We start from the raw sequence: 23,270 nt of genomic DNA on the forward strand, positions 1-23,270 counted from the left end.
CCGTTTGATGATTTTGGGGCGTTAACACCTCTAGTTCAAGTTTCTTAAGGAACTAGTTTGCCTAAAGGGAAATCCGGCCCAAACTCCCAAATCTGGAACCCGATTCGAGCCCCGTCTTCTCTCACAAGTCTCTCGTGCCTAGGCGGTCGTGTGTGCCAAGTTTCGTGCGAAACCGACGCCGTTTGATGATTTTGGGGCGTTAACACCTCGAGTTCAAGTTTCTTAAGGAACTAGTTTGCCTAAAGTGAAATCCGGCTCTAACTCCCAAATCGGGAACCCGATTCGAGCCCCGTCTTCTCCCACAAGTCTCTCGTGCCTAAGCGGTCGTGTGTGCCAAGTTTTATGCCAAACCGACGCTGTTTGGTGATTTTGGGTCGTTAACACCTCTAGTTCAAGTTTTTAAGGAACTGGTTTGCCTAAAGTGAAATCCGGTTGTAACTTCCAAACCGGAAACCCGATTCGAGCCCCGTCTTCTCCCACAAGTCTCTCCTGCCTAGGCGGTCGTGTGTGCCAAGTTTTGTGCCAAACCGACGCTGTTTGGTGATTTTGGGTCGTTAACACCTCTAGTTCAAGTTTCTTAAGGAACTAGTTTGCCTAAAGTGAAATCCGGCTCTAACTTCCAAACCGGGAGCCCGATTCGAGACCCGTCTTCTCCCACAAGTCTCACGTGCCTAGGCGGTCATGTGTGCAAAGTTTCACACCAAACCGTCGCCGTTTGATGATTTTGGGGCGTTAACACCTCTAGTTCAAGTTTCTTAAGGAACTAGTTTGCCTAATGTGAAATCCGGCTCAAACTTCCAAACCGGGAACCCGATTCGAGCCCCGTCTTCTGCCACAAGTGACTCGTGCCTAGGCGGTCGTGTGTACCAAGTTTCGTGCCAAACCGACGCCGTTTGGTGATTTTGGGGCCTCAACACCTCGAGTTCTAGTTTCTTGAGGAACTAGTTTGCCTAAAGTGAAATTCGGCTCTAACTTCCAAATCAGGAACCCGATTCGAGCCCCGTCTTCTCCCAAAAGTCTCTCGTGCCTAGGCGGTCGTGTGTGCCAAGTTTAGTGCAAAACCGACGCCGTTTGATGATTTTGGGGCGTTAACACCTCTAGTTCAAGTTTCTTAAGGAACTAGTTTGCCTAAAGTGAAATCCGGCTCTAACTCCCAAATCGGGAACCCGATTCGAGCCCCATCTTCTCCCACAAGTCTCTCGAGCTTAGGCGGTCGTGTGTGCCAAGTTTCGTGCCAAACCGACACCGTTTGGTGATTTTGGGGCGTTAACACCTCTAGTTCATGTTTCTTAAGGAACTAGTTTGCCTAAAGCGAAATCCGGCTCTGACGTCCAAATCGGGAACCCGATTCGAGCCCCGTCTTCTCCCACAAGTCTCTAGTGCCTAGGCGTTCGTGTGTGCCAAGTTTCGTGCCAAACCGACGCCGTTTGGTGATTTTAGGGCGTTAACACCTTGAGTTCAAGTTTCTTAAGGAACTTGTTTGCCTAAAGTGAAATCCGGCTCTAACTTCCAATCGGGAATCCGATTCGAGCCCCGTCTTCTCCCACAAGTCTCTCGTGCCTAGGCGGTCGTGTGTGCCAAGTTTCGTGCCAAGCCGACGCCGTTTGATGATTTTGGGGCGTTAACACCTCGAGTTCAAGTTTTTTAAGGAACTAGTTTGCCCAAAGTGAAATCCGGCTCAAACTCCCAAATCGGGAACTCGATTCGAGCCCGTCTTCTCCCACAAGTCTCTCGTGCCTAGGCAGTCGTGTGTACCAAGTTTCGTGCCAAACCGACGCCGTTTGATGATTTTGGGGCGTTAACACCTCGAGTTCAAGTTTCTTAAGGAACTAGTTTGCCTAAAGTGAAATCTGGCTCTAACTCCCAAATCGGGAACCTGATTCGAGCCCCGTCTTCTCCCACAAGTCCCTCGTGCCTAGGGGGTCGTGTGTGCCAAATTTCGTGCCAAGCCGACGCCGTTTTGTGATTTCGGGGCGTTAACACCTCTAGTTCAAGTTTCTTAAGGAACTAGTTTGCCTAATGTGAAATCCGGCTCTAACTTCCAAACTGGGAACCCGATTCGAGCCCCGTCTTCTCCCACAAGTCTCTCGTGCCTAGGCGGTCATGTGTACCAAGTTTCGTGCCAAACTGACGCCGTTTGGTGATTTTTGGGCGTTAACACCTCGAGTTCAAGTTTCTTAAGGAACTAGTTTGCCTAAAGTGAAATCCGGCTGTAACTTCCAAATCGGGAACCCGATTCGAGCCCCGTCTTCTCCCACAAGTCTCTTGTGCCTAGGCGGTCGTGTGTGCCAAGTTTTGTGCCAAACCGTCGCCGTTTGGTGATTTTTGGGCGATAACACCTCGAGTTCAAGTTTCTTAAGGAACTAGTTTGCCTAAAGTGAAATCCGGCTCTAACTTCCAAATCGGGAACCTGATTCAAGCCCCGTCTTCTCCCACAAGTCTCTTGTGCCTAGGCGGTCGTGTGTGCCAAGTTTCGTGCCAAACCGACACCGTTTGGTGATTTTGGAGCGTTAACACCTTGAGTTCAACTTTCTTAAGGAACTAGTTTGCCTACAGTGAAATCCGGCTCTAACTTCCAAACCGGGAACCCGATTCAAGCCCCGTTTTCTCCCACAAGTCTCTCGTGCCTAGGTGGTCGTGTGTGCGAAGTTTCGTGGCAAACCGACCCCGTTTGCTGATTTTGGGGAGTTAACACCTCGATTTCAAGTTTCTTAAGGAACTAGTTTGCCTAAAGTGAAATCCGGCTCTAACTTCCAAATCGGGAACCCGATTCGAGCGCCGTCTTCTCCCACAAGTCTCTTGTGCCTAGGCGGTCGTGTGTGCCAAGTTTCGTGCCAAACCGACGCCGTTTGGTGATTTTAGGGCGTTAACACCTTGAGTACAAGTTTCTTAAGGAACTTGTTTGCCTAAAGTGAAATCCGGCTCTAACTTCCAAATCGGGAACCCGATTCGAGCCCCGTCTTCTCCCACAAGTCTCTCGTGCCTAGGCGGTCGTGTGTGCCAAGTTTCGTGCCAAACCGACGCCGTTTGATGATTTTGGAGCGTTAACACGTCGAGTTCAAGTTTCTTAAGGAACTAGTTTGCCTAAAGTGAAATCCGGCTCTAACTCTCAAATCGGGAACCCGATTTGAGCCCCGTCTTCTCCCACAAGTCTCTCGTGCCTAGGCGGTCGTGTGTGCCAAGTTTCGTGCCATACCGACGCCGTTTGATGATTTTGGGGCGTTAACACCTCTAGTCCAAGTTTCTTAAGGAACTAGTTTGCCTTAAGTGAAATCCGGCTCTAACTCCCAAACCGGGAACCCGATTCGAGCCCCGTGTTCTCCCACAAGTCTCTCGTGCCTAGGCGGTCGTGTGTGCCAAGTGCCGTGCCAAACCGACGCCGTTTGGTGATTTTGGGGCGTTAACACCTCGAGTTCAAGTTTCTTAAGGAACTAGTTTGCCTAAAGTGAAATCCGGCTCTAACTTCCAAATCGGGAACCTGATTCGAGCCCCGTCTTCTCCCACAAGTCTTTCATGCCTAGGCGGTCGTGTGTGCCAAGTTTCGTGCCAAACTGACGCCGTTTGGTGATTTTGGGGCGTTAAGACCTCGAGTTCAAGTTTCTTAAGAAACTAGTTTGCCTAAAGTGAAATCCGGCTCTAACTCCCAAACCGGAAACCCGTTTCAAGTCCCGTTTTCTCCCACAAGTCTCTTGTGCCTAGGAGGTCGTGTGTGCCAAGTTTCGTGCCAAACCGACGCCGTTTGATGATTTTGGGGCGTTAACACCTCTAGTTCAAGTTTCTTAAGGAACTAGTTTTCCTAAAGTGAAATCCGGCTCTAACTTCCAAATCGGGAACCCGATTCGAGCCCCGTCTTCTCCCACAAGTCTCTCATACCTAGGCGGTCGTGTGTGCTAAGTTTCGTGCCAAACCAACACCGTTTGTTGATTTTGGGGCGTTAACACCTCAAGTTCAAGTTTCTTAAGGAACTAGTTTGCCTAAAGTGAAATCCGGCTCTAACTTCCAAATTGGGAACCCGATTGGAGCCGCGTCTTCTCCCACAAGTCTCTTGTGCTTAGGCGGTCGTGTGTGCCATGTTTCGTGCCAAACCGACGCCGTTTGGTGATTTTGGGGCGTTAACACCTCGAGTTCAAGTTTCTTAAGGGACTAGTTTGCCTAAAGTGAAATCCGGCTCTAACTTCCAAATCGGGAATCTGATTCGAGCCCCGTCTTCTCTCACAAGTCTCTCGTGCCTAGGCGGTCGTGTGTGCCAAGTTTCGTGCTAAGCCGACGCCGTTTGATGATTTTGGGGCGTTAACACCTCGAGTTCAAGTTTCTTAAGGAACTAGTTTGCCTAAAGTGAAATCCAGCTCAAACTCCCAAATCGGGAACCCGATTCGAGCCCCGTTTTCTCCCACAAGTCTCTCGTGCCTAGGAGGTCGTGTGTGCCAAGTTTCGTGCCAAACCGACGCCGTTTGATGATTTTGGGGCATTAACACCTCGAGTTCAAGTTTCTTGAAGAACTAGTTTGCCTAAAGTGAAATCCGGCCCTAACTCCCAAATCGGGAACCCGATTCGAGCCCCGTCTTCTCCCACAAGTCTGTCGTGCCTAGGCGGTCGTGTGTGCCAAGTTTCGTGCCAAACCGACGTCGTTTTGTGATTTTGGGGCGTTAACACCTCTAGTTCAAGTTTCTTAAGGAACTAGTTTGCCTAATGTGAAATCCGGCTCTAACTTCCAAACCGGGAACCCGATTCGAGCCCCGTCTTCTCCCACAAGTCTCTCGTGCCTAGGCGGTCGTGTGTGCAAAGTTTCGTGCCAAACCGACGGCGTTTGGTGATTTTGGGGCGTTAACACCTCGAGTTCAAGTTTCTTAAGGAACTAGTTTGCCTAAAGTGAAATCCGGCTCTAACTTCCAAATAGGGAACCCGATTCGATCCCCGTCTTCTCCCACAAGTCTCTCGTGCCTAGGCGGTCGTGTGTGCAATGTTTCATGCCAGACCGACGCCGTTTGATGATTTTGGGGCGTTAACGCCTCTAGTTCAAGTTTCTTAAGGAACTAGTTTGCCTAATGTGAAATCCGGCTCAAACTTCCAAACCGGGAACCCGATTCGAGCCCCGTCTTCTCCCACAAGTCACTCGTGCCTAGGCGGTCATGTGTACCAAGTTTCGTTCCAAACCGACGCCGTTTGGTGATTTTGGGGCGTTAACACCTCGAGTTCAAGTTTCTTGAGGAACTAGTTTGCCTAAGGTGAAATCTGGCTCTAACTCCCAAATCGGGAACCCAATTCGAGCCCCGTCTTCTCCCACAAGTCTCTCGTGCCTAGGCGGTCGTGTGTGCCTAGTTTCGTGCCAAATCGACGCTGTTTGATGATTTTGGAGCGTTAACACCTCTAGTTCAAGTTTCTTAAGGAACTAGTTTGCCTAAAGTGAAATCCGGCTCTAACTCCCAAATCGGGAACCCGATTCGAGCACCATCTTCTCCCACAAGTCTCTCGTGCCTAGGCGGTCATGTGTGCCAAGTTTCGTGCCAAACCGACGCCGTTTGGTGATTGTTAAAATCTACCATCACCTACTCCACCTACTACACCTACCACCACCTACTACCACCTACTACACACTACCACCTACACCTACCACTACCACCTACTACCACCTACTCCACTACATCTCCTATATAAGGAGTCCCTCACCATTTGTAATTGATAACAACATTCAATAATGAATAATACATCAATTTTTACATGTATCAGAGCTATAGGTTAAAGATCTTGGTGTTCTTCGCCTTCCGGCGGGCGGCAACCTTGCCTTGACCGCCCGCCGGATGTCAACCAATTCAAACCTCCCTCTCCCTCTCGGCACCTCACTGTTGCCATCACTCAAGACATACACACTGATACACACTCAATGCCTACAAAAATGTTTTGGCTGTTGCAGTTGCAACTGAATATTCCTTCCCCCAGGCAGACAAAGTTAAGAAGTACCTCGAGGATCCGACCAAGTTTGCTGTTGCTGTGGCTCCTGTTGCAGCTGCTGCTGATTCTGGTTTTGCTCCTGCTGCTGCTGTGGAAGAGAAGGAAGAACCAGCGGAGGAGTCTGATGATGACATGGGTTTCAGTCTGTTCGATTAATTTAGCAAGCTTGTTTCAGTCTGCCGAAGCTCTCTCCCAGTCTGCCTCCCTCCCTCGGCCTCGTACAGCTCGAGATCCTCCAGCTACACCGATGCTCCTCCTTCCGCCACCAGCTACACCGTCCTCCACATCATCGGCGATCTCGTCTCCCTCCATAAACGACCAAATCAGACCTTCGAGATGGCATCTCAATCATCAAACTGAGATTTACGAGTCCAAAGCAGGGATGGAACTTCTTGACATCATTCTAACCAAAGGAAGTTACAGTGCCGAAAAATCCAATAATCAAGTGGCCTCATCGCCACCATTTTTTTGTGGATCTCCACCCAGCAGGGCTTCAAACCCTATAATCCAAGACTTGCAATTCGGCAACAACATGTTTAGTCCGTTACCGCAGGCACCCATTCTGCCAAAATCTCCATCCTCGTCCGCACGCAAAGGAGGATCATGCGTTTGGGTGAAATCTGGTCACAAACAGGCCACTGTGAGAGTCGAGGTGTTCGATTGCTTAAACCGAGATCGCAGAAGCATATCCGTTGTGGCATAAAAATAAAAGTTAAAAAAAAAAAAAAAAAAGCAAAGTGGAGCAAACACACGTGTGGCTACAACAATGAGAAAGCTCATGGTTTGATGAGCCACTGTATAGTGCCCTGTTTGTTTGGCCACTCTATTCTGGACTCAAAAGACCTCTCTGTGAAGGAAGACTTGGTAAGAGTGAGCACCTGCATATGCGTGTTGTTTTTCTCTCTCCCATGTGACCCACTCTCCAACTTATATTTTTTCTTTTTTATTCTTTCCCCACACTCCTGTTTCCCACGATGCTCAGATTCTCCAACCTATATTTTTTCTTTTTCATTACACTCCTATTCCCCACTTCACTTTCCTCTTTTCTTTTTTTATTTTATATTTATTTTACTCCATCTTTTGAAAAGACACCGAAACATCACCTGGTTTGCACACCCATCATCTTACTTTTCCATTAGTGGTAGGACCCGACCACACAACTTTGAATCTCACATTTCCTTTTTATTTTTCCATTATTTTCTTTTCTTTTCTTTTCAAAAAAAAAAAAAACAAAAAAAAAAAAACAAAAAAAAACAAAAAAAAAAAAAGAAGAGGAAGAAGCAGCAGAAGAAGAAGCACTGCACACCAAACTCATTTTATTCATCTCAAGGATCAACCCCGATCACAATTTTACACAAAAAAAAAAAAAAAAACACATCCACAGGCGGGATTTTTTCTTATCTACTCTGCCGCCAGTCTCTTTTTCTTGCCTCCGTCCTGGGCGGCCCTTGACAGTGCTACCTCCGTGTTTCCCACTCCACTGGGCATGATCACTCCTCCCTGCTCCTTCACTGCAGCATATGGTGGACCTCCAAATCGGAACATCACGGTGGCCTTCCGCTTCAGCTCCTTGTTTTCTGCCTTTAACACACTTATCTCTGCTCGCGCATCCTTATACATGCGTTGGAGTAGAGCCAGTTGGGCATTTAACTGCTGCACCTCATTTGTCCTGCTCTGCAGCCGGTGCGACAAGTTTGTGACCGCAGTCATGGTTTCCACACATGACTTCAAAGTATACTGATTGGCCTCAATATCAGTTTGCACCGCCATTTTTTGCTCCACCGACCGCATCGGAAAGTTCAACGGAGCAAAACTAGAGGTGTTTTGTTGAGGTTCACGGGCCACCGCACCAGTTATCTCTCTTGTTGACTCGTTGAGGTCGGGAAAGAGAGTGAGTAGACCACGGGATGAAGAGGCCATATTCTGGGTAGCTGAACGGGAAGAAGAGGCCATGTTTTTTGGGTTGCTGAGTGTTTCAGCGAAATAGCAATTTCAGACTGATAATGTTCGGAAGGGTTGGTTACAGAGTGTTTCAAGATTTGCAGCTCTTAGAGGCAATCTCTCAGAAAACGAATATCTCTCTCAGAAAATGAAGAGTTTTTCAGAAGTTTTTTCCCAGGTTTTTTTGTCTTCGCTTCTGCCTCAAGTACAGCCTTCGCCTCAGTTTATAAAGACCCTGACGAAGAGGCAGACACGCGCATCATGCGCCTCTCGGCGCTCGCCGACAACATGGGCGCTCCTTTTGATAGGCACGCCTTTTGATGGCACGTCTTTTTATGGATTGGGCACGCCTTTTGATGGCACGCCTTTTGAAAAATTGGGCACACCTTTTGAGGGTGCGACTTTTTAGGGGTCCGACAAGACTCTGTAAACTGTCCCGACATTGATTCCGGTTAGCTCCTTCATGGGTCCGACAAGACTCTGTAAACTGTCCCGACATTGATTTCGGTTAGTTTCTACAAGGGTCCAGCAAGACTCCGTAAACTGTCACAACAACTATCACAACATTGTCTGCTACAACGGTCCGACATGACCCCATAAACTGTCTTCTACATCGGTCCAACACGAGCCAGTGTCTTCTACATCGGTCTGCCACAACCATACAGTCTTCTACAACGGTCTGACACGACCATACAGTGTCTCCTATCCATTTTTTTATTTTTCAGATTATTTTCTTGTTTTGTTACTCTCTCCAAACTCAAGTTGGTTAGTTCCTATCCCCCTTGAGTTTGCGGGGGGCTGTTAAAATCTACCATCACCTACTCCACCCACTACACCTACCACCACCTACTACCACCTACTACACACTACCACCTACACCTACCACTACCACCTACTACCACCTACTCCACTACATCTCCTATATAAGGAGTCCCTCACCATTTGTAATTGATAACAACATTCAATAATCAATAATAAATCAATTTTTACAGTGATTTTGGGGCGTTAACACCTCAAGTTCAAGTTTCTTAAGGAACTAGTTTGCCTAAAGTGAAATCCGGCTCTAATTTCCAAATCGGGAACCCGATTCGAGCCCCGTCTTCTCTCACAAGTCTCTCGTGCCTAGGCGGTCGTGTGTGCCAAGTTTCGTGCCAAACCGACGCCATTTGGTGATTTTGGGGTGTTAACACCTTAAGTTCAAGTTTCTTAAGGAACTAGTTTGGCTAAAATGAAATCAGGCTCTAACTCCCAAATCGGGAACCCGATTCGAGCCCCGTCTTCTCCCACAAGTCTCACGTGCCTAGGCGGTCGTGTGTGCCAAGTTTCGTGCCAAACCGACGCCGTTTGATGATTTTGGGGCGTTAACACCTCGAGTTCAAGTTTCTTAAGGAACTAGTTTGCCTAAAGTGAAATCCGGCTCTAACTCCCAAATCGGGAACCCGATTCGAGCCCCGTCTTCTCCCACAAGTCTCTCGTGCCTAGGCGGTCGTGTGTGCCAAGTTTCGTGCCAAACTGACGCTGTTTGATTATTTTGGGGCGTTAACACCTCGAGTTCAAGTTTCTTCAGGAACTAGTTTACCTAAAGTGAAATCCGGCTCTAACTCCCAAATCGGGAACCCGATTCGAGACCCGTCTTCTCCCACAAGTATCTCGTGCCTAGGCGGTCGTATGTGCCAGGTTTCGTGCCAAACCGACACCGTTTGGTGATTTTGGGGCGTTAACACCTCTAGTTCATGTTTCTTAAGGAACTAGTTTGCCTAAAGTGAAATCCGGCTCTAACTTCCAAACCAGGAACCCGATTTCGAGCCCCGTCTTCTCCCACAAGTCTCTCGTGCCTAGGCGGTTGTGTGTGCCAAGTTTCGTGCCAAACCGACGCCGTTTGGTTATTTTGGGGCGTTAACACCTCGAGTTCAAGTTTCTTAAGGAACTAGTTTGCCTAAAGTGAAATCCGGCTCTAACTTCCAAATTGGGAACCCGATTCGAGCCCCGTCTTCTCCCACAAGTCTCTCGTGCCTAGGCGGTCGTGTGTGCCAAGTTTCGTGCCAAACCGATTCCGTTTGATGATTTTGGGGCGTTAACACCTCTAGTCCAAGTTTCTTAAGGAACTAGTTTGCCTAAAGTGAAATCCGGCTCTAACTCCCAAACCGGGAACTCGATTCGAGCCCCGTCTTCTCCCACAAGTCTCTCGTGCCTAGGAGGTCGTGTGTGCCAAGTTTCGTGCCAAACCGACGCCGTTTGGTGATTTTGGGGCGTTAACACCTCGAGTTCAAGTTTCTTAAGGAACTAGTTTGCCTAAAGTGAAATCCGGCTCTAACTTCCAAATCGGGAACTCGATTCGAGCCCCGTCTTCTCCCACAAGTCTCTCATGCCTAGGCGGTCGTGTGTGCCAAGTGTCGTGCCAAACCGACGCCGTTTGGTGATTTTGGGGCGTTAACACATCGAGTTCAAGTTTCTTAAGGAACTAGTTTGCCTAAAGGGAAATCCGGCCCAAACTCCCAAATCTGGAACCCGATTCGAGCCCCGTCTTCTCTCACAAGTCTCTCGTGCCTAGGCGGTCGTGTGTGCCAAGTTTCGTGCGAAACCGACGCCGTTTGATGATTTTGGGGCGTTAACACCTCGAGTTCAAGTTTCTTAAGGAACTAGTTTGCCTAAAGTCAAATTCGGCTCTAACTCCCAAACCGGGAACCCGACTCAAGCCCCGTCTTCTCCCACTAGTCTTTCGTACCTAGGCAGTCGTGTGTGCCAAGTTTCGTGCTAAATCCAACTCTAACTCCCAATCCGGGAACCCGATTTGAGTCTCATCTTTTCCCACAAGTCTCTTAACTTACAATGTAAAGAATGCAAAGATACATTTTAGCTTAGATTGCAAAGATACATTTTGTACCTGATCTTTTGGTGGTGGTGTATATGGATTCTCATCTTCTGCAGATTCCCTAAATGCCCGGTGGCCACTCAATGCATCAGGAACCTATGATAGTCAATGCATAATGTGTTAATCATATTCGAATTTTATACATAATCTTGTGTGAAAATTGAACTATCAAACAATTTAATTTATATCGAACCTGTCTGTTGGGATCCACACTCACCCCCTGTGACACAAACGCCATCATCTCAACTCTCATCTGCTGTAAATGTGTAGAGAACTCTGCTCGCAGCTCCTCCTTCAACTCATCCCTTAGCTCTGCACGAACCTGCTGCGTGATCTGTTCAATAGTTGATGGCTGGGGTGTTGACTGTGATGGCCCAGCACCATCTTTATACACCGCTCTCCGAGGCACAATTCTCTCGTATGTGCGACAATATCCATGTCCGTCATGACCTATCAACTCATAGAAAATAGCATTCCTAGCCTCCAAAGTCCGACCATCCTCAAGTAGCATAGAGAGTTGACGATTAAACTCATCATGTATTGAATAAGACATACAAGTATATGCCAAATTAAGATGGTTGACACACAAAAAATAAACTTCAAATACAATCAAAGGTGTTTGGAAACTACCAAGGTCTGGATAACCTCTGGGTCATTTGCTCTACGTGTCATAAGCCAAACATTCATCTTATCAGTAGACTCCCCCTTATTGGTCATCTACATTTTTTTAGAAATATGAAAATTAGAATCCAAATAATTTGCAAATATTCAATGTTTATTTATATACAAAAATAAAACAATAAAATGTAAACCTCATGTCGTATTTGAGAGAAACTAGTACGCCCTGTGGTATGAGCTATGCCGTGAGCTCGCCGATTTTTAGCATTCCTACTTGCAATTTTCTATAACAGGTTCAACAAATGTAAGTATGTAAATATGATTTGTATGTTTACATATCATAAATATAACTTATTTGTATACCTCAGCATCAGAAGTACGCCAATACTCCACAAGTTCTTCCCACTGGCTTGGCACAATGTGCAAAGGAACATCATCCTTCAGATTAGGATCAGAACTTCTAGGCTTGAAATACTTAACCTTAATCTTGTTCTTGTGATCCTTCCATATGCTGTTGCAGTTTTTCATGCAGATTGACTTGTACTCCTCTGGACATATATTCAAATTGTCCTATAAAACACAATTTCAAAGTTTAAATAATAATAACACAATTTTGGAATTCAAATTTGTGGACAAAAATATACTCTTACCTTCACATCCTTCCAGATAGCATCAACAATATCATCAGGCACATTGTTCCAGTCAAGAAAAGTAAGAGGAACAATGTTACCATTTCGCACAATGATGCCAAGTTGAGTAGTTAACTTAGCGACGTTATCCCCTATTGGGCAGTAATTTTCATCAAATTGTATGTCCAGCTTTTTACCAGTACCCCACTCTTTAATGCCCTTGGCACATCCTCTACCACGCCTAGTCGAGATTGATGAAGAACTAACATGACCTGCGAGATACAAAAACAATAAACAATATGCAACGGTGATAAACAAATGCAAATTTAAATAATGTGAATACAAATCGAATTCTTATACCTGATGTAGGCTGTGAAGAAGTCGAAGGGTCTGCAAAATACAATGAGAATAAACAAGTTATATATAATGAGCATAAATAAATGTATGTTTAAATGATTTTCATACAAATCAAAGCAAATTTATATACCTGCGGATAGCTCATATGCTGATGACTCTAGTCGGGATGTTAGCTGCTGTGGTGCCATTGATGGTGGACGCACCGATGGTAGGCGTGGAGGCTGAGTACATGGTAGCTGCTGTGGTGCCACTGATGGTGGTCGATGCGGTGGTACTAATGGCCCCTCAGATGGTGGTGGCACTAATGGCCCCTCCGATGGTGGCCGATGTGATGCGTCCTCTGATGGTGGTGCTACTGATGTCCTGTTATGTAGCACATCAGACATCATGCGCCGGGGATGATCAGGCTTCCTCTTCCTTCCCATAATAATCTGCAAGCAATATAACATTAATTGACATTAGAAACATAGACAATGGGTTGTCATCAACTATAAGATGACATTAATTGAACTAATACAATTACAAAGACAAAGTAAATTAAGAAATTGATGATTAACTACAACCTTGGCCTTAATTGAATTACTAATGTTGATTAAATATTAGCCTATTTGAACATCAACTGTCTCCCCTTCTGCGGCTTCCCTCACCCAACCAACTTCTTCATCACGAAGCATTATATTTTCTTCCAATTGTTGGCTTATGTATGGCTCGATTTGTGGATCAGTCGAACTCATATCAAATAAACCTCTTTGAGACATCTTCACCACGACTTGCCAGTTTGGTTGTAACGGGTCTGCAACATACCAAACTTGCTCTGCTTGGGACGCCAAGATGAAAGGTTCATTGGTAATTCGATCATCTCGGTACAACAAATGATTGAAGTTTACCAACGTAAAATTGAAGACATCTTCTTTCTTTTCGTGAATGTTGTCAATCCAATCACACTTAAACAACACATGTTTCTTCTCATTGGAATATCGAAGCTCAACAATATCTGTCAATTGTCCATAATAGTACACAGACCCCACACGAGGATTCTTGTCTTTTCGACTAGCATAACTTATGGTATCTGCCTTCAAAGCTACACCACAATTTTGTGTGGCTCGACGATCATCCATGGCCTTTACTCGATACCGAAACCCATTCAGCATATACCCGTTCAACCTCCTTGCCAGGTTATAAGGACCATTTGCCAAGAGAATAATCTCTTCAGAAAATATGACATCAGTAGTCCTTCGCAAAGTTTGGACCTATTTAACACGAAAATGTAAAATTTAAAATGTAGATCGACTTAAGTAACTAGAATCTATAGAGTTAAATACATACATGTTCCTTGAACCAAATGTAAAAAGTTTCAAAATGTTCATGCCGAAGCTGATGATCGTCGACACGAGGCATTTTGAGCTGAAGTACTTCAAGGTGTTTGCTTTGTAGATTGAGATTTTAGCAATACAAAAAATTTTGTTGAAAATTCAATAAAACATAATAAAATATTGAGTGAGTGACTTAACCTACTTTATGAATGGTTGAACCGCGCTTGTATTGAATAAGATGTACCGATGAGCTTGTACCCAAGAAGTATTATCAAGATAAAAGCTTGTGTTTTCACTAATAGCATGGCCCAAATTATCAGCACCACTATAGTTTCTCACGGGTCGACTAGATTTGGTTTCCACATCAATGAGATATTGTGCACAAAAATTCATGCATTCTTCCATAAGATATCCTTTAGCAATTGATCCTTCAGGATGAGCTCTATTACGCACGTATTGCTTCAAAGTAAGAAGATACCTCTCAATTGGATACATCCATCGAAACTGAATCGCTCCACCCAATAAGGCTTCATCAGCTAGATGTATAGGCAAGTGCTCCATTATATCAAAAAAACTCGGAGGAAATATTTTCTCTAGATGACAAAGTGTTAGAGCGATACGATCTTGAATATATTGCAAATCCGTCGCACGATTCACTTTCGAACACAATTGTCTAAAGAAATTGCTCAATTCAATCAAGGGTTCAATTACATTCTTTGGTAACGATCTTCGAATAGCCAATGGAATAAGTTGTTGCATCAGAATATGACTATCGTGGCTCTTAAGACCCCCAATACTTCTATCATGTGAGCGCACACGACGTGATATATTGGATGAATACCCGTCAGGAACTCTTACTTCCTTCAACACTTTCAAGAACAAATCTTTTTCATCCTTGGTCATCGTGAATTGTGCTGGTGGTAAATAGGCTTTATTCGACCCTCTTAACTGCAAATGTAGGGGTTTTCTAATATTCATATCTTGTAAATCACGCCGAGCATTAACACCATCCTTCTATTTTCCTGCAACCCCTAATATTGTCTACAACACATTATCACAAACATTCTTCTCTATATGCATCACATCGAGGTTGTGTCTTATTAGATTGTGCTCCCAATATGGCAATTCATAAAAGATACTCTTTTTCTTCCAACTATGGGTGCGATGTCCAACTTTCTCCTTCTCTACCTGTCTCCTATGCCTCTCCTTAAGGTCATTCCTCTTGTATTGGGTTAAAATACCCTCAGATTCTAATTGTAGCAACATCTCAGTTCCAGACAACAATTTTGGTTTGAGTCTGACTTCCCGACTACCATCAAATGATACTTTATCCTTCCGAAATTTATGGCCAGTAGGTAAAAATCTGCGATGACCCAAGTATGATTGTTTCCTACTATGCTTCAACCAACACGATGTAGTTTCCTTATTACAACAAGGACATGCATATTCGCATTTAGTGCTCCATCCTGACAAGTTTGCGTATGCAGGAAAATCACTAATTGTCCACAGTAAAGCTGCATGCATTTGAAACATTTGATTTGTTGATGCATCAAATGTTGACACACCCTCATTCCATAGTTCGTTCAACTCCTCAATCAATGGTTGCATATACACATCAATCTTGTCACCAGGTCCTTTCGGGCCGTCAATAAGCACGGATAAAATTAGAAATGGTTGCTTCATGCACATCCATGGCGGCAAGTTGTATGGAATGAGCACAACAGGCCAAGTGCTATGAACTATGTTCATCGTCCTGAATGGGTTAAAACCATCAGATGCTAAGCCAAGCCTTACACTTCGGCAATCATTACTAAAGTCAATATTCCGACGGTCAAAATCTTTCCATGCAAGGGAGTCAGCAGGATGCCTGAAGACACCATCATCAGTTCGTTCCTCTGCATGCCATCTCATGAACTTGGCCGTCTTGGATGACATAAACAACCTCTGCAACCTTGGCTTTAAAGGAAAATACCTCATCTGTTTTGCAGCTATTTGTTTGCCACCTTTGTTAGGACCATTTGAACCACCATCACCATTTGATTTCCATCTAGAACTGTTGCATATGACACATTTATCAAGATTGGCGTCCTCGTTTCGAAACAACATGCAACTGTTGGGACATGCATCCCACGTCTCATACGTAAAGCCCAAATCTGTTGTGACCTTTTGAGCTTTATAATATGAGTCTAGGAGTTTTACACCCAACGGGAACGCCTCATTCAATAACTCAAGTAACATGTCAACAGACTTGTCTGTCCACTGATTAAGCACCTTCAAATGTAGAAGTCGAAAAATGAATGACAAAGATGTGAACTTCTGACAACCCGGATACAATTCACTTTGTGCATCTTGAAGAAGTTTGAAATACTTTGCAGTCTCTGCATTTGGACCGAGCTGGAGTTCAGATGCATGGGGATCAGGCCCCTGTGGTTCATCACCCTCAACACTTGTACCGGCATGTGGATTTCCCATAGCCCCTTGTGTCATTCCAATCATATCATCCCCAATGTCTAATTAGCTAATGTTTCATTCTCTCGATTTCCATGTAGAGATACGTAAGATTCCCCATGATTAATCCAATGTTTGTATTTTTTTAAAAAACCATTCAAAATCAAATGCTCCCGTACACCCTCTCGTACAAAATAGTATTGATTCTCACACTTCCTACACGGACAACTGATCATCGAACCTTCAACCCTATTGGTGTAGGCAAACACAAGGAATTCATCAATCCCATTAATGTATTCGCTCGACATCCTATTTGGAAAATCAATCCAACTCTTATCCATCATCTGTATACATCCACAAAAATATCTCATAAAAGTAACTCTAAATATAATACCTACGTATTACACCCTCATCTCTCAAAACAAGTAGTACACTTCCATTCCATAGAAATGAATATAGCTATCCATTCCAAAGCTCCAAAAGAAAAGTAAATTGAGTAAAAAGATAAGGAGAAAAGGGGACTTTACTGAAGAGAGTGGGAAAGGAATGAGAATAAAGCAAGAGAATCCTTTCAAAAGAGGCAAAACAAGACACAAAAATAATAAAATAAAGAGTAAGCACTGGATGTGCATGCATGAGAGAGAGGGACTTAATAATAATAAAAAAAGAATCCGCCTGAACGACCTCAACTGTGCAGTCATGAATAAAGGTGAGGCAGAAACCTCCCCACAAAAAAACACAAAATAAGCTATACTTAGCACAAAAATACAATTAAATTTATAAAATAATTTTAAGAACATAAACATGTATTTTGTACATGTCTACATATACACAGAGAGAGAGAGAGAGATTATGAAAAAAAAAGGTCTAATATATAGCAAACCACTTCAACAGAGAAGAACCCCCTCCACTAGAAAATAAAATAAATAAAGGACTAGAAGACAAGTAGAAAAGGAGCTACAGCTTAGATAAAGCAAAGTGATGGAAATTTTTTGACAAATGAATAAATAGTTGAGATAAAAATTTCCTGAGTTTAATAGTCAGAAAAAGATCTTCTCCAGATCAAGAGAAAGTGATCATTCTATTTGTCTTTGTTTCAAGGTGTATGTCTAATATTGAGGACAAACTGCCGCAGTTTGCTAGATGAATAGGCTAGACATGCTACTATGCTTTATGGGATCTTAGATATTCTTAAGTCCAGAGATCAGCTAATTAAAAGGAAAATTTAAATACTTCGTAAAAAATTCTAGTTATACATATTACATAGGAGACAAAATTGTTTCAAAATTCTAGCTATACATATTACACATGCAAATGAACTTAAAAAAGTACGATGGAAGTATATGTATCTTGTAGCTAACCTAAAAACCAATGGGCAGTAATCTGATGATCAAAAGCTAATGATCTGAAATCAAGGGATGTAGCTGAGGCTGGTCTTCCAACAGAATGTCCGCACAAATGCACCAGAAATGAGTTACATTGGAACACAAAAGATCTGAAATCAAGGGATGTAGCTGAGTTACATTGATGGTCTTCCAAAAGATTTAACTTCATTACAGTCATTGATTGGCAACATTGGAACACAAGAGAGTGAATTTAAACCATTATTTGTCTTAGCATAAAGAACATTATTTGTGTGATAAAAAATCAATTGACAGGAAAGGTACAACTTCTGTCTTAGAAGGAAAAATTCAAAACCATTCTCGATACCAGGGTCACCAATTCTGGCAAAATATTTCAACCATGATTAACTTCATAATCAAACAAAAATGTTCACGCACAGTGAAACTGTGGGAAATGGTCCATATACAACATCTAAACAGAACAGTGAGTGCAAAAACTGAATTCAAACGGGAAAATGACGTTGATCCATCAGTCTGATAAAAGGCACATATAGAAAACAGTTCAATACCATGCTCTGGCAGAAAGATTTTGTGCACGCATACATATATAAGGGTTTCTCTCTGGCTATTTAGCTGTCAACAAATATTAGATTAGAAAACCTTTTCATTATATACTTGGAAGTGAGATAATTTGTTGGTCATCCATAATATTTGTATAACAGAAGTGCCACTTTCAACCATATGAGTAGTGGAACACAATCTGAATGAAACAGAGAAAATGGAAAGAAAAAGAAAAAGGGCAGATGCTACTGGCCCCTTTCATATAAATCTCAACCTCTTTCTCTCTCTTTCTCTCTCCTGTATGTGAGAGAGAATGTGAACAGAGGTAATAAAAAAAATGAGTTCAACCTCTATACTTTTGTCTACAACAAGGTTAATATACAGTGAGCTTCATCTTCTATTTTGAGAATGATGATATGATATAAAACACAGGTAATCAAAAAAAATGAGTTCAACCTCTATTTTGAGAATGTGAACAGATACCTGAACAAAGTGAAGTTGAACGAAGTTGAAGTTGAAGTTGAAGTCGAAGTTGAAGTTGAAGTTGAATTTGAGTCCTCAGAGAAGAGTCAGCAGAAGCACCATTGTTGCGATTTTCGAAGCTTCCAAGAACTGTGGTTTTGAGCATGCAGAGAGAGGATCGATTGGAGGGGTCGCCGAAGCCGAAGAACTTCGTCGGAGAAGAAGCTCTGAAAGCTGGGTTGAAGATGGCTGGCGACGGCTGATAGGCGAAGTCGAAGATTTAGGGATTTTGATCCAAATGATTCAAAGTTTGAGGGACTTCATAGATTTAGGGATTTCGAAGAATTAGGGATTTCTATCGAAATCACCGAGCGCCAAAATTGGGGAGAGCGGGGCAAAAGTTTTGTCATTATTTTTTTGCGACGGTACATTTTAAACCGTCGCAAATGGTAATTACGTATTGCTAAACCGGCGCGTTTTTGATATTTTTTTGCGACGGACATTTTTGCCGTCGCAAATGACTAACTATTTGCGACAGAAACATTTTGCCGTCTCCAAAAAAATATTTTTTTGCGACGGTAGGAAATGCCGTCCCTAATAATCCCATATAATGACACTCCTCGTACAGTTTATTGTCGACGGTAAAACTGCCGTCGCTAAATACCCTTTTTAGCGACGGGTTAATCTGCTATCGCAAAAGGTCATCTTTTGCGACGGGAAACGAGCCGTCGCAAAAGCTTCCGTCTTTTCTGCCTCCTTTTCTTGTAGTGTATGCACTGTTTCGATCCCATCAACATACATTGAACAAAAAGTAATGCACTCTTTGACAATGTAAGCCTCTGCGATTGAACCTTCTGGTCGAGCTCGGTTTGTAACAAACTTTTTTAAAGCTTCGAGAAACCTTGAAAAGAGAATTAGTTAAGAGCAAGGTTACACATGCAACATATAATTACGAACCTTTCAATTTAACAATTACCTTTCAATCTGGTACATCCATCGATATTGCACCGGTCCTCCAAGAATAGCCTCACGCGGCAAGTGAACGGCCAAGTGAACCATCACATCAAAGAAGGCTGGAGGAAAGATCTTTTCAAGCTTGCATAATATGTGTACTATACGTTCCTCTAATTTCTCAAGTTCATTACGGTGCAGTGTCCTTGAGCACAAATCCTGGAAAAAGCTACCTAACTCAAATAGTGTTTTACTAATCTCTTTGTCTATGTAACCACGCATTCCAATTGGAAGAATCCGTTATATGTGTACATGGCAGTCATGACTTTTCAAGCCTGTTAATTTACCATTTCTCGCATTCACTGATCCTGATATGTTTGCAGCATAGCCATCCGGATACTTCACTGATTTCAAGAATTCAAAGAAACCCTCCCTCTCTTCAGGGGTCAATGAAAAGATTGCCCTAGGTTTGACATAAGTTCCATCAGGACGACGTGTTAACCACAACTCTTTCCTTATACCCATATCTTCCAAGTCCATCCGTGCTTTGTCGGTGTCTTTGTTCTTTCCATCAATGCCTAACATAGTTCCAAAAGTATTTTCACTAAAATTCTTCTCGACGTGCATAACATCAATGTTGTGTCGAAGCTTCCGTTTCTTCCAGTATGGTAACTCATACAAGATGCTTACCTTTGTCCAATTTGGTGCCTGACGGAGTCTTTTCTTATTTCTTGGATGCTTCCCATATGTGACACCTGTCACTCTATCCAATTGCTCTAATATCTTTTCCACTGGTAACTTTAAAGATCTCTTTCGCTTCTCATGCTTACCATTGTAAGCCTTACTCTTTCGCCTTTCGGGGTGGTTTTGAGGCAAGTAGCATTGATGGTTAGTGTATGCAGTCTTACCTTTCAAGGATTGAAAATATGGTTCATCATTGCAAGTGTAGCAAGAATAATGACCCTTTTTTCTCCACCCAGATATGTCACCAATTGCGGGCCAGTCGTGTATAGTCCACATCAAAGCTGCACGCATCTGGAAAGACTCACCAGTTACGGCATCGTAAGATAATGCACCATTTTCCCACAACTCATTCAATTCATCCACCAGAGGTCTCATGTAGACATCAATATCGATCCCTGGTTGTGATTCTCCAGGAATAAGTAGTGACATCATAAGAAAGGGATCTTTCATAACCAACCAAGGTGGCAAGTTATAAGGAATGAGTACTACAGGCCATAAACTATACGAGTTGCTCATGTTCCCGAAAGGATTGAACCCATCAACAGCCAACCCTAGCCTCACATTTCGAGGCTCCAGGGCAAACTGAGGATGTTGCACATCAAATTCCTTCCATTCATCACTATTGGCGAGATGTCTCAATACTCCGTCATCTATACATTTCTCCTTGTGCCATCTCATGTCCTCAGCAGTCTTTCTTGACATGTACAATCTTTTCAACCTTGGTGTTAATGGGAAGTACCGCAACACCTTATGGAGAATCTTCTTATCCCTGCCACGATTGATCTTGTATCTGGATGCCTTACATTTTGGACATTTATCTAACCTTGCATTTTCCTTCCAAAAGAGTACACAATCATTTATACAAGCATCAATTAACTCATATGACAAGCCCAAATCTCGAAGTATTTTCTTAGCTTCATAAAATGACTTTGGAACCAAATTATCTTTTGGTAAAAGTTTTGTTAAAAACTCCAATAGTGTGTTAACCGACTTATTGCTCCAGTGGTTTGTTACCTTTATATTAAGCAGCTCGATGACAAACTTCAACAGAGTGTAGTTTGTGCAACCTAAGTACACCTCACGTTTGACATCATTCAATAGTTTATCAAACGTTTGTACTTCCTGATTCTGGGGTGCATCATTGGGTTCTCCTCTTATTCGATCTTCCACTAAGGCATCAATACCACCTAAAACCTCATCTTCATCAATTGCCATTTCATGATGAGCCTCATTTGATACACGTGGTTCCCCGTGCTCATGCCAAATAGTGTACGTTTGCATAATCCCATATTGAAGCAAATGAATTTGCACATTTCGACGATTTTGGGAATAATAGTTCACACAGTTCAAACATGGGCACGGAATTTTACCTTCCTGGTCAACAACTGCCATTGCAAATTTGATAAATGATGTCACCCCATCAATAAATGGCTGACTCATCCTTCCATCAGGTGTCTTACCCAATGCAATCCAACTCTTGTCCATGTCTGATCACAAATGAAAGATCAAGTTTTTTTTAATTTGTTTATGTCATAAAACGCATCATGTGTACTATTAACCTATTCCATTTAGGAATGCACAATGTGTATCATACAAAGAAAATCATATGACGTTGTCTATCTCTAATCTTTCCTTATTTCTCCAAGTATATAACATAGATTAAGATGGAAGTATTATGGGAAAGGATAGAGTAGAAAAAAAAATGGTTCCTGACAAGTTTACAACATTAGTACATTAAAAGGAATAAAAGAAAATTTGCTCATTTAGGAAACTAGTTATTTTTGAAGAAATAAAAAGAATCTTAGTTGATTGGACTGTTTATAGAGGCAATATTGATTATGGTGTGTAACTGTGGCTTCAGATTTCTCTAATAACGATATAATTGGAAAAGAAGATAAGCAGGCACAATATTATTTGTTCTTCCTTTCATTTCTTCTATTTTCTTATTTTTATTGCCTTCGTTTTAAAGAGAAGGTGAACTTAGAGTTACTAATTCTTTCCTCTATCCATCCATTAAGTTTTTAGGAGAGATCTTTGTACACACTACTTAACTGATCATGTAACAGCATCACACTTGATATGTTCTTTAGTAACTCTAAGTTCAAACCAAGCCATGGAATTATTTATCTTCACTTTGACTTGTACACTAACAACCACATGTTCTCTACCTTTTGTCGTCTTCCATGGTAATTTTCTAATTTTTCTCTATATTTTTTCATCATTTTTTATTTTGTAGTCATTAGCTAGCCACTTTGTCCTTTGTTAGTGCTCTACTCTCACTATGCTCAATTTGGTTCAATTAATTTACTGTTTGATGTTTAAGTGCTTTTACCAAGTTGGTTTGTGGAATGTAACAGTTTGGTTGTTTTGGATTGTGGCTTTATGAAATTTTTTATACCCTTATTTGCTGTGCTAAAAGCTTAAATTTTTAGGACTATTAGCATTAATACGAACACAGAAATTGCTTTCAAGTCACTACTTAATTCATGACCTGTTTGGTAATGTTGTGTGTTTAAGGTTGGTCAGTTGTTGTCAAATTTTGTCTTCCTTAAGTTATTGATTTTTGTTATTTTTGTCATTTTTTGTTATTAAACATCTTTACTTAACAATTAAACCTCTTTAAAAAAATCTAACAGATTAAACCTCTATAAAAATAATCTGATATAAAAATAATCTGAAATAAAAAGATTTGACAGATTAAAAAATTTAAAATAATAAAAAAAATCTGAAATAAAAAATCTGACAGATTAAATCTCTTTAAATAATATATATAAAAATATATATATTGAGCATATGTGCATTTAAAAGATATATAAAAAATTATATATTCTATGCTGATAATATATATATATATATATATAAAATTATGAGAGAACAACTTAAAACAAAACAGAGCATCACATATTATAAACAAACCAAACCAAACTGCTGACTTAAAACAAAACAGAGGATAATATATATATGCCGATTATATATATATATATATAAACAAAACAAAGAAAGGAGCTGATCTCTTGATATACAAGTGCTAGTGTTCTTAATGTTGTTAATAGGGTAATTTTTTGTTTAACATTTTTATTGG

General features: G+C 42.2%; 1 protein-coding gene across 1 annotated transcript; it reads right to left on the bottom strand.

Annotated features, from left to right (window-relative positions):
* Positions 1-19,744: 19,744 nt before the first annotated feature.
* Positions 19,745-21,673, bottom strand: LOC145824232 (uncharacterized). Its single transcript, XM_082923857.1, has one exon. It carries the CDS (start codon positions 21,671-21,673, stop codon positions 19,745-19,747), a length of 1,929 nt encoding a protein of 642 aa, XP_082779983.1.
* Between the last annotated feature and the right edge of the window lie 1,597 nt (positions 21,674-23,270).

The sequence above is a fragment of the Camellia sinensis genome, chromosome 4 (assembly GCF_055761805.1).
Source record: "Camellia sinensis isolate YWXY chromosome 4, ASM5576180v1, whole genome shotgun sequence".
Taxonomy (NCBI): Eukaryota; Viridiplantae; Streptophyta; class Magnoliopsida; order Ericales; family Theaceae; genus Camellia; species Camellia sinensis.

Coding starts and splice junctions, on each gene's coding strand:
- LOC145824232 (XM_082923857.1), bottom strand. CDS start 21,673: ATGGACAAGAGTTGGATTGCATTGGGTAAGACACCTGATGGAAGGATG.